Raw genomic sequence first — 12,211 nt, 5'->3', positions numbered from 1 at the left:
TGTAACCCGGTGCACTATGAAAAACAATGGACAGTCCTAAATGAAAGAAAAATGGAACTTCCCTATGTTCTTGCAATTCCTTTTCTGGATATTTATCCAAAGAAAAGAAAAACACAAACTCAAAAATACACTTTCCTGGCCCATGCCCACTGCAGCACTGTTTCTAATATCCAGACACAGAAACAACCTCAGCGTCCACTGACACATGAGTGGATAAAGGAACTAGGGTGTATATATACACAGTGGGCTGGCAACCATAAAAAGCAAGGAAATCTTGCCATTTGCAACAGCATAGGTGGGCCTTGAGAGCATTACGCTAACTGTAATGAGTCTAAGACAAACACCTGAAGACCTTACTTGTGTGTGGAATTTAAAAAAAATAATAAGCCAATCTCATAGATCCAGATTGGTAGTTACCAGGGGCTGGCGGTGGGAGGATGGAAGGATGGGGGAGAATGGGTGAGAGCTACACATCTTCAGCTACAAAAGAAGTGATGAGATGTCATGTGCAGCATGATTCTAGTTAATAATATTACATTGCATTTCCTAAAGTTGCTAAGAGAGTAGATCTTAAAAGTTCTCACAGTGGGGGCGGGGGGCCGGGTAGGGGCATGAAATGTTTCCATTTCTACAGCTCTGGCATTGAGATTTTCAGGAAGCAATTTCCTTTTAAATTACACAAAATTTAAATGTAATGCTTGCAAAAGATGCTGTGATTGATTTACTTAGATCACTTTTGGAATAGAACAGTCAAGAACCATTACAGATGAGCCATCTACCCATACTAAATTATTCAACAGTTAATCCTCTATAGTACCTGAAGAGTACATGTGGTTGAAGGATAACTGCAGGTGAAATTAGAGCTATTATAGAACCAAAAAAACTTAATGAGCTAGAAATGTCAAAACAATGTATAAAAAACCAGAAGTACCTATTCTGCGTATTCCATAAGAGAGAATTTCAATGGGATAAGTCTACTCTTCAAAATTTATCTTGCACTTAATAAATGACCAACATATTCGTATCTACGAAATAAATTAACAGCTTTATGGGAAGTCAACAAACTTGGAAAAACTGGGCCATAACTTAGAACATCTTGGCTCTTCTTCAGGAAGTTCAGCAGAATAAACTTTCTTTTGCATTCTTGATTTTGGTCCGTCTCCCCATGTGAGACCCATGTCTTAAATTTCCAGTTAACATTTCAGCAATCACCTAACACTACAGAAATACTGTTCTTGTTTTATTTCATTTGATGAAACAAGAGGCCCAAACACATTCTCTAAGAATTACGTGGAAGACGAAGCCAGTGAGGCCACCCCAGGTTACCAAGCCAGATGTCTGCCATGGGTTCCAGTTTCTGAGAGAGCTGGGAAGCCAAACCGAGAGTCATCACCTATCACAACCGAGATGGCAGATCTGACCCTAAGAAGGTTAGAGATAATAAACTGCCACACCTCATGCCCTACCCTAATTCCTTCAAGAAAACAGCATCTGTTTTATATATCAAAGGAAGGAATGAAAGATGAGGGCTTGAACAGACAGAGGAAGAAAGGCCTCTTTCTGTTCTCCCTGTGTAGTGCAAGTACTATCTTATTTGAAATTGTTTAAATTATAACAAGGGGAAAAAACCATCATTCCCCCACCCTCTCCTCCCTATCCAAGCTGTAAAGGTAAGCAGAGTGACGGTGAAGGGTAAGAGAGCTTACTGAGGATCTGGCAGGACAGACCAAAAAGAATAGGGAGAAAGGAGTCTTAAGACCAGAGGGTGTGGGGATCTCAGACCTCTTTGTCACTTTTCTTTCTAAGTCTTAAAAAGAAAACCACAAAACATTCCTTTTGATCTTTTTGCATTTAGTGTAAACATGTGTTTTCTGGAATCCATACCCATTTTGGTCCTTTGCATTTTGTATATGTTTAGCAGTCTTAAGTGTGTGCAGGCCAGAGGTAAGTAGAGAATCCTTTGTCTCCCCAGTCTTGTTTAATTATATCATTAATGTAGTTTTATATGTGAGTGCACTGTAGAGACTGACCATTTTTCTCAGGGCACGGATTCTCTCAGATAAGGAGTAGAAACCCTAAAACGATGAAGAGTCCTGAAACTATCATCGAAGTGCCATCCAGGGCCGTAGGAACGGTTGGCATGCAGCTTAAGGGCATTAAAAACTAGGACAGGAAAATAGCACCTTTAACGTGGGTTCTTGCAGAAGCGCTTTTGTTTAATACACATAAAGCAGGTTTCTTATTCCTAAGCAGCCTGTCAGGGCCAGGGACCCTTTTCCTGCATCCTAAAGGTGACCTCTTTAACAGGCGGCCGTATATAGTCCCATGTTTACAGACGCTTCCACAAGATAAAGTACCACAGCACAAAAGCATATTGTCCTAAATGCAGCATATGGATCGAAATGCCTCTGTTTTCGTATAAGTGGTGAAAATAAATCAGAATGATATCTAGGCAAAGCTACACTTTGATATATGAAGAATCTGCACAACTACATGTTTACAGGATGATGGAGCCTATGGTGCCAGATAAGAGAAATGCATTTTGTAAGTAGACCTAAATCTTTATCCTGTTGTGATTTTTAACTGACCTGTCTCTTTTCATCATGGAGTAGCTTCATGATCATAAATACAGGGAACTACCGACAGTATAACTCATCCCTTAAAAATAGTTTGTTCCTGGAATATCTAAGACAGTTAAAAAAAAAAAAAAAAAAGGCTTTACTTACCCCAGACAAGGACAATGTATCTCAGTGGAATGAAGTACAGGATGACTGTGAACACACAGAAGGCTACAATGGCCAGCCAGCTTAAGAATGGGACAGTCCAGTTGAAAGTACTGAATGAGAAATTAACACATCAGCAATCGGAGCACTTCATACTCTTTTCAAACAAAGGTTAAAATAAATGTGGTTCTGACTCAGACTCTGGACGAGGGATCAAGTAAGACTGCATTTCTCTCTCGAACAGAAGGCGATTGTAGTGAGCCTATCAGAGGACACAGGTGAGTCACAATGTGCTGAGTTTCACGAAAGCAGGGCCCACGCAAGCAAGTCTTGCCTCCAACCCTTCCAGATGGTCCCAGGTGACTTCAGCGTCTGAAGTTGCACTAGTTGGGGGACTCCTTATGTGGTTATAAAAAAAAAATTTTTTTAATGTGTTTTTCTACTTCGAGAACAAGTAGCCAATCTTGTCTTTTCCCACTTTTCATAGAGGAGAATGCCCCTGGGCCTGACATCGTTTTCTTCTGTCAACTCACACTGGATTCCAGACACTGGAAATGAAATGTCAGCAACTATCTGTAGACCTGACTCTTGCACTGTTGTGTAAATCCTCCCTGGTTTAGAATTCCTTTGAGGAATACTCCCTTTTCGCTTTAGTTACGTTTCAAATGGATCTAGAGGTTGGGAAGGGGGAACAGAGTTGTCAGCCTTGTAAAAATTCACCTGCCATCATTAGCCTTTCCAGAAATAAGGAGATAATTAAGAAATAAAGTCAGTATTGACTACTGTTCTCCCTGTGTTATTTCTGGTGAAGGAGAGCACATGGTGGATGTGTTGGAAAGACTGTGAAAATGGAGTGTAAGCTGGCCAAGTGGGTTAGAGCAGGGCCTGGCTCATGGGGCGCAGCCTTCCCATACTGCAGATGATGGGAAATGCAGCGGGTCAGGGAAGGCGGCAAGACTGCCTGTCGACAGGGAGAGAACATCAGAACAAAGAACGAAAATAGGATCAGTGAACAGAAGTGGGGGAAGTTACCAAAAGAGACTACTAAAGACGGGAAGGAACATAGTGGGACAAAAAGAAAAATGAGAGAGAAGGTTAAAAAAAAAAAGGATGTAGAAAATCAGGGAAATGGAACATGGAAAGACTGTAATCATTTAGGGGGGTTTGTTTAGAAATTCTGTAGTGAATCTCCTAGTTTTTACGAGGGGATGTCAAAATAATAAAACAGAAGCATTGCATGGAGTCGTCAGTGTTGGGTATATAACTGTTAACGTCTAATGGGCATCCTGTTGCCTCAACAATCAGCCTCTGAGCAGGACCTAACAACCACCGCTGAGGGACACTTTAGCACAATTTAATGAAAAGAGTGAAGAAAGTATCCAATCTCCATTCAAAGCCTAGATTCTGCCATATGACTTTAGAGAAATCAATCTTGCTATATACCTCACCTTCCCTGTTTAAAAATGAGGACAACTTTTATTGTTTCGAGGCAGACTGGTAGAGATGGTAACACATGAATCGAAGCGAAATTTTTAGAGCTAAGTCAACTCTGGGAGTCTATTGCCGTGACAGGGGCCCAGAAACACCTCAAGAAATTGTGAAATTATATGTGAAATGGATAAATGTGAATATTTTTAATTTTCTCTCATTTCCTGGTCATGTATGTTATATGCACCTGGGGTGGGGTTTGTCCTGGGCCATTTTTGATCCAGTAAAGGATGATTAAGAGATTTTCTTCCTATATTTTGCTTCAGCTTAACACCTAGGAGTGAATCCTTAGCTTTGTGGGCATATAGCTTGCCTTTTGTGTCTGCCTAAGGTCCAGTGTTCTCTAAAACTATTTTTCCTAATAAAAGAGCCCAAATTAGATCAGTCTCGTTGTCTTGTTTTCGGTAACTCTTGGGGACTAGCTTTTCTCTTTGTCTTTTTCCTCCCATGGCTAGAGTGAGTGCCCTGTTTAACTGACACCTGAGAAAGGATCATGCCTTCCTTCCTTCACGGACACTTGTGGAGAAACAGAAGGCTGTGGGTCTGCTTGCTTTCCTTGGGGCTCAGCTCAGAGCCATCCATCAACACTCCTCACTGTGCAAGGGCACTGGCTCCTCAGTCAGAAAACCCTTTTATTTTCTTTTTTGGGGGGCAGCCTCCTTGAAGGGCTCCTTGTGTTCTGCTCTTTCCTCTTAGAAGGATAAATGGCAAGGAATCCTTACCAGTGTGTCAGAAGAGAAGACCCCTTTTCTCTTTCCACAGTGCATCATGAAAACTAAATCTAGACTATGATCTTCCCCCAAAAAAGATGCAATTCAAGAAAGTTCTGGAATGATTATTTAGTAACAAAATGTAATTATAGAGGCTTTTCACTTTGTAGTTAATGATTGCTTCTGAATTTGCTTTCTGGATAGATGCATTTTAATCTCATGCGACCCCAGGAGACTTTCTCTATTTTAATATTTTAAAATATAAAAGATGGGCATAAAAGATGGGTCCTGTAAGACTCAGTGGACTCTATTCATGTTTCTATACCTCACCCTATACCTATACCTCTGTCTATACCTGTGGAAGCTTCTGTAAAACTCAGTTTTTCCCAGGGCTGCTCCACAGCCAGGTTCTGGCCATATCCTTCAACTGGCTATAATGTCTTCCGATCAAGCACCTGAAGTCCCCTACTACCCAGAAAGAAGCTTATGAAGAAGCTTCTTTTTCTCAGGCATAAATTTGTCTGACCTCTGCGCTGACCCAGCATCTTATGATATAAATGAGATAACTTACATCAGGTATCAACACACACAGTGTACCTCAGAGAAAGGACAACACTCAAAAGGGAAATGCCCTATTTAGGACTTCACACAATGCTCCAGTAGATAGGGTGTACAGAACAAAGGAACATTCTTAGAAATGGAAATAACATGGAGAGGAAGAAGAAAAAAAGATGTAGAAATCAGTGTTCAGAAGTCTGAGACTGAGGGCTGCTGTACATTTGGAGTGAGAGGGAGGCTGTTCTAATATGATATTTAAAAAATGGAAACTCAGCACCTATGCATATGTGGAAATATATTTAAAATTATACAAAGTAAAATGCATTATTCCCTGACACATGAAAAGCATCAGGTGAGTGTCTCACACCTTCAGTTTAAATAATTTACTCCTTTTAAATGTGTATGCCCAAAGATTCAAATCTGTGGAACAATTGGTGAAGAATAATATAAATAATAAACAATGAATTGATACGTTAAACAAAGAATATGTAGGCTTATCCGGATATATAGCACCTGTCTTGAATTGACTGTTTAGCAATCATTATGTAGCCCATTTTCACATACTTTAGTAGTATGGGGCCTCAATATATTTTTAATGGATCATCAATACTTGCAAATCCACCGTATTGAATTTACAGTTTTTTAAAGTTCATTAGTAAATAATGTTATTTCAGGTAAAATACAAGTAATGCAAAATTAAGACTATAATTATACTCATAAAAAATATTCTTAAGAATATTCTTGTATTCTTAATTTTACATTAGCTTTTAGTGAAGCTATATTTTAAATTAGGAAAGGGGATTCCTTTTTTTAAATTATTAAAAGTGCGTTACTTTAGTTCATCTGTAACTATGATTTTCAACTATTTAAATACATAAATTTGAAAAATTTTGCAGGATGCTACATAAAATAGGATTAAAAAAAAAATTTAAGAATTCCTCAATGACCGTGTAAGACAACCAGTAATAAAATGAAGATATGTCTTGATTACCTGAAATTCTCATCTAGCTTGGTTTATTTTTTTCGTATCACGATTTCATATTCCATTTAAGAACAAAGTCTTTCACTTGGAAATGTGCTAAAATTTAGGACGGTGTTATTTCTTCAAAGCTACAAGTAGGACTTCTTTCCAACCAATATGTTCTAAATTTCAGGAAGCAAATTGACAGAACTTTTCATAAAACCAAAGACTGACAGAAACAAAGTAAATAATGAAGAAACAGAGCAATAGATCACCCAGAAGGAGTCTCCCCTGCCAAAAACAATGTGGCATTTCACCCTCTGAAAAACAAATGGACACTCCGTCCCACAGAAGGCCAGGGCTCACATGTCAGCATCACTCACTCACTTCTTTATCCTTTCGCCAAAGGAAGCCACTTCATCTAGGATGTTCTGGACACTGATACAAACCTCCTGGATGGCATAGATTTTATTTATAAATCCCTTTTTTTCACTGTCCTAAAATACAATTAAGAAAAAAGAGAGATTCTGTGTGAGTAAAGGTATTCTTCAGTGCTTGAATTCTTGAATTGTCCCTCTCACATTTTTAAACCTAAATAAAGTTCATCTGTGTCTGTGTGTGTGTGTATTCACACACACACACACACACTCGGAACCCATGAAAATTTCAGGATAAAAAGGGAGATGGAGGAGAAAGGGCACACAGCATCATGGACCTCTGCCAATATAGAGGTGGCTGCAAAGTACCAGACTCAAGATTCTGATGATATTGCCCTGATGAACAGCGACATTTTAGCCAGAGTTGGGGAGTGGGGAAGCATGTGAAGGCGTAGGTCTTGGAATGACCAAATCTGGAATATCTGTGAGCAATGAAAGCTGAAAAAGAAAAAAAGAAAAGAAAGGAAGGAAAAAAAAGAAAAGACCAGGTCAACTGAAATCCGTTAAATAGACACTTCCTAAATAGTAGTTTAGGAAGATCAGATACAGGGTAAGCCTGGCCCACCTCTTCAGTGTAACAGTCACATAGTTGATAGAATAGCATAGGCTATTTTAGGATTCTAACGAACCATTTTTCTCCCTTGGTCCTTAGTTCTTCATTTTAAAACTTGTCCTGGATTTAAGCAAAGCTGGTGTGCTCCAGGGAATGGGTGGGTGGGATTGAGTATAAAGCACCCAGAGAATGGTGTGAGCCTGGGGGAAATATGCACATTCTGTAATTTTAGACCCAGAGGAAGAAATAGTGGTGGCCTTTCACGATTGAAATTTCTGCTTAGTAGCCTGGCATCACAGGCACTTGCCTAGGCTGTTTGGTGGAGACCATCCAACCCTGATTCCATGACTCCATTCCTCCATGCCAGCTTGAATCTCTATGGAAATGTAGATCCAATTTCATTACTTTAACTTCTTTTGAACACTTCCACACTGTGCCAGAACACTTGAGACCTCATGTGGCAGTCAGTGCTTGCTGAAAGCAGCCAGAAAGCTAGAATAATAATGTCGTCATGTTGCACATTTACATACTGACTTTCACTTGAGAAAAGTCTAAAGCACTTTGTGCACTGTGGGCATGGCTGGGCGTGGCATCCTGCCACCTTGGAAACCAAGGGCAAGTGAGTGACAGGTGGATGCACAGCCTCCAAGAACAGGGTACAGTGGGACTGAAGACATGGAGGCCAGTTCTAAACATGACCTTTAGGTAGAAGTTACTTAGAGTCTTCATTTTAAATATAATTCTCATGGGAGACAACTGTCAACATTATTCATCTTGCTTATAAAAGTTGGACTGTCAGACAATGAGGTACAGGAGATGCGAAGGCTCAGAGTATACAGAACAATTATGTACTCTCAGGGTCCCTGCTGTCTCCAGAAGTCACCCTTCACTTGTCATTATGGACATGAATGCATCAATTTCTTGTCTTTTTTTTCCCTCCCCAGCAATAAAACAAAGTGCATTAATTTCACCTATGCAGTTGTACACTTAGGGGGAAAAAAAAAGGATATCCAGTGCCTCCTTCTGTTCTTCCCTAATTATAAAGCTGGTCTGTTCTAATCATCTCCATGGCCTTCAGTGTCTTCTCTCCCAAGCATGGGCTAAATTCATTTATGTCTATGAAGTAAAGTGCTCTTAACAGATATTTTTCTGCATACAGAATAAATCAAGCTGGACTTGACGGGGGCTGGTTATGCAATCAAAATTCATTGAGAATACTGTCTTACCAGTTTGAAATGATCATGTGAAAAAACATTTTTCACAATAGCAATAAAATCTAGATTCACTTAAGCACAGCCTTAATAAGAAATGTACAGAATCTACATTAAGGAAATAGAGATATGGTGTCTCTGCACTGGAACGCTGATTATTAAAAGAATGTATTCTTCTGTTGAACATACAGGTTTAGTGCATTTTCAAGCAAATCCTAATGTGTTTGGAGTGCAGTGAAACGGGGAGAATTTGATAAATTTGTTTGGAAAAATAAATTGAGAGCTATAGCCAAGAAATTTTTGCAAAACAAAATAATGAGAAAGCACTTATTGTACCAGATATTTAAGTAATTAAAATATGAAAGATGAACATTTAAAGAGAGCTTGTTTTATGATAAAGCACCATCATAAATCCACCATACAGATGAACGTAGTATGTTACTGGGTACTTGTGTTAACTATTTGCAGAAAATTATGTTAAATCCTACCTAAATAGACTCTCAGATCTATTCGAGGTAGCCCAATTCTACCTCAGATCTACCTTAAATACATAGCCCCAAATACATTCTAGGCTTATTAAAAAGCAAAAAAACTAAAGATGAATTATAAAAACAGAAGAAAATATAGGTAAGTTATCTAGTGACCTTGGAATAGGAAATAACTTTTTAAACAAAATGAAGGGAGTCACAAAGGAAAAATATTGATAGCAGGAGTTACGTAAAATAAAAAAGTTACAGTGTCAAAACTTATAAATTTATAAAGGTGATAGGAAAAACTTGCAACAAATATGGCAAATCAAGAGATGGGATTTTCAATATATTCAATAAACATCTGAAAAAACTATTACTGCAATTTTGCTTATAATAACAAAAAAAATCACTGACATGTTGGGTAGAATTAATTATGGTATGTACAGCTGACATACTATAATGAAATTACAAAGTATTATTTAAAGAGAATAATTAATGACAACAAAAATCCTTATGATCGAATAGAAACTGCAGGGGGGTGGTGTAAAAGTGAGATGGGGTATAACCTACCTTTTTTTAAAATGGGTAGACTAGAAAATGAATGAAGAAAGTGTGTCAAAATAGTAAAGGTAATGGAAGTTTATTTTTTTCTTCATACCTTCCTATAATATAAATAATTATTTGCAATTAACAAGTTTCATTTTTGTAACCAGATCATTTCCCTGATTTTCTCCAATATTATTATTGAAGGAAACTAGTACTCGATCATATTAGGTGGTTTATCTATCTCTTTCTTATATTTTTGTATAAAAGCCTATTTTAAATTATTTTTAGAAAGCAGCATATAAACACTCATTAAGCATTATAACGTGCATTTCACGTGGCTCATTTCGTCTTCACAACCATCCTAAAATGTAGTTATTTTTCTGTACTCTCCAGAAGAAGAAACATAGGATCTGAGAAAAGTGACAGCTTGGATTAGGACTATGACAGGCCAACTCTAGGTCTATTCTTTCCATAATATACCAAGTTACCTTCCCGTCCTACCCAGGAAGCTTTCCATTCCTACCCAGAATCCCTGCATGATCAACAAGAACAACAGACTTGAACATTTGGAAACTTACATTGTAGGCACCACAATCAGCAAGATAATAAAATCTGGAAACTTAATTTAACAGTAGAAATCACCAGATGTAATGTCAATAAGCCAGTATGTGAATATTAAATACAAGATATTTGTTAGTAAGGTGTGTCACTGAAGGCATCTACAAAAACTATTTTTAGTAGATACTTTATTTTTTTTTAAAGATTTTATTTATTTATTTGACAGAGAGAGATGACAAGCAGGCAGAGAGGCAGGCAGAGAGAGAGGAGGAAGCAGGCTCCCTGCTGAGCAGAGAACCTGATTTGGGGCTCGATCCCAGGACCCTGGGATCATGACCCGAGCCGAAGACAGTGGCTTAACCCACTGAGCCACCCAGGCGTCCCTTTAGTAGATACTTTAAAATCTATGTGCTGATGATGTTCAATTACTGGCTAAGGAATTTTAAAAATTTGCTCACTCTTAATTTTCTATTTCTTTTGTACTCCTACTCCACTACCCAGCCCCTCACCCCCAAACACCAAAAACCAAAATAAGATGGTCTGTAATGTTGACAAAGTTTTGAAAAGCAAATGCTTTGGGATAAAATTTTTATTTTAAAATCTCTTTCATCAAATCCTATATTCCTCCACTGTGGTCCCCAACCAATGAAGTAATTACTCTTTATATATAGTATATGACCCAAAACTGCAATGGGTAATGGAATTGCTCTGTGTTGCATTCCAATATTTCACACTTTTTTCACTAATGTTCAATACTTTATTAGTAGAGAATAAATTGGTACATTTCTTTTATTGTCGTTTTTGCTTTCCTTTATAAACCAGCTTGGATGAAAGAAATATCATAGGGTAGTTAATCATCCAAAGGCTTGGTAGTGACACTGGGTGTTTTTTTTTTTTTTAATGCATTATTAAGGTTTCTTTTGAAGATGTAAAAAAAAAAAATACCCATAAAAAAGAGCTATAACTATAAATCTGAGAACATGTGAGATTTATATCATACAACTTTTTCTAATGGCTCTATATAATTTTTAAAAATCTTATTATGTTTTAAATAGTCCACAAAACATCAATAACTGCAAACTTGAAACACAGTGATTCTTTCATATTCAGCTATTTTACAATCACATATCACGACAGAAAGTTAACTGGATTTTTCCAAAGAACTATCTACCTCCCCGCTTTGAAATATTTAGGAAAAACTAAGGTTCTAAGGAATCAGTAGGAGTACCTTCCATATCTAGAAAATCCTGTCCATTGACTTTCAAACCCAAATGACAAGTACCCCATTCATTGGTTCTGTTCTGAATGGGAACAAGATCTCAAAGTGATAGGTGTCAGGGGCTATGTATTGTGTGGCTGGGTTCCTCGGGCACCTGGCTTCATCCCACTCCAGTGACAAATGCTACTTAGGGGCCTTGCCGAAGTAGTCACCGTCAGCCCTGTTGACATGATACAAAAGGGGTCTGTTGGACACCTGTATTGTATCGATCACAAGTATGTAGAATATATTGACTCAAAATATTTGTTCTGGAATTAATATTTCTGTTACTTTCTAGAGTGAGAGAATGTCTTAAGAATGCAAGGGAGGAGGGATAAAAGGATGCAAGGAAGCTCTTAGGCCAGGAGAAGCATAAAGCAGAACTGACCAGCAGACCAGGGCATATGATCACTTTATTATTTCCTGAAGGAAGCACCCAGATTTTCCACCCCAAAGACCTATTCTTGATTATAATTTTGCTTTTCCTTTAAAGCCTTGATATGTAACCTCTGAAAAACCATAAGCGGTAAGATTGATATTTGCTCTGAGACATAATTGTTACAGTGTACTATTGACTGTAGCTCTTCTGTGAGTAAATATAGTCTTGAATAGCACAGAGTGTACAATTGTGTTTGGAATATGTCTATGTTTCATGTGATTTATTTTTTATGCTAAAGATGGTTTTTGTGTACAACTTGTTTGGTTCATTCAGTAAAATGCCTTGCAAAACAAACTCCT

At 38.0% G+C, this 12,211-nt stretch overlaps 1 protein-coding gene across 8 annotated transcripts in view; it reads right to left on the bottom strand.

Moving 5' to 3' along the window:
• MCTP1 (multiple C2 and transmembrane domain containing 1) overlaps positions 1-12,211 on the bottom strand; it is a 520,392-nt gene that overhangs the window by 9,412 nt on the left and 498,769 nt on the right. For 7 of the 8 annotated variants that reach the window (XM_032335735.1, XM_032335734.1, XM_032335733.1 and 4 more), the window contains 2 exons: positions 6,828-6,937; positions 2,727-2,836 (listed from right to left, as the gene is read on the bottom strand). The exons of the other annotated variant lie outside the window; for it this stretch is intronic. In XM_032335735.1, the coding sequence (XP_032191626.1) occupies positions 2,727-2,836; positions 6,828-6,937 (220 nt within the window). The remainder of the gene's footprint in view (positions 1-2,726; positions 2,837-6,827; positions 6,938-12,211) is intronic. 8 annotated transcript variants of the gene reach the window in all.

Source organism: Mustela erminea, chromosome 3 (genome assembly GCF_009829155.1).
Source record: "Mustela erminea isolate mMusErm1 chromosome 3, mMusErm1.Pri, whole genome shotgun sequence".
Classification (NCBI taxonomy): Eukaryota; Metazoa; Chordata; class Mammalia; order Carnivora; family Mustelidae; genus Mustela; species Mustela erminea.
Note: the sequence above shows the minus strand (reverse complement) of the source record. Positions and strands in the feature narration are given on the sequence as shown.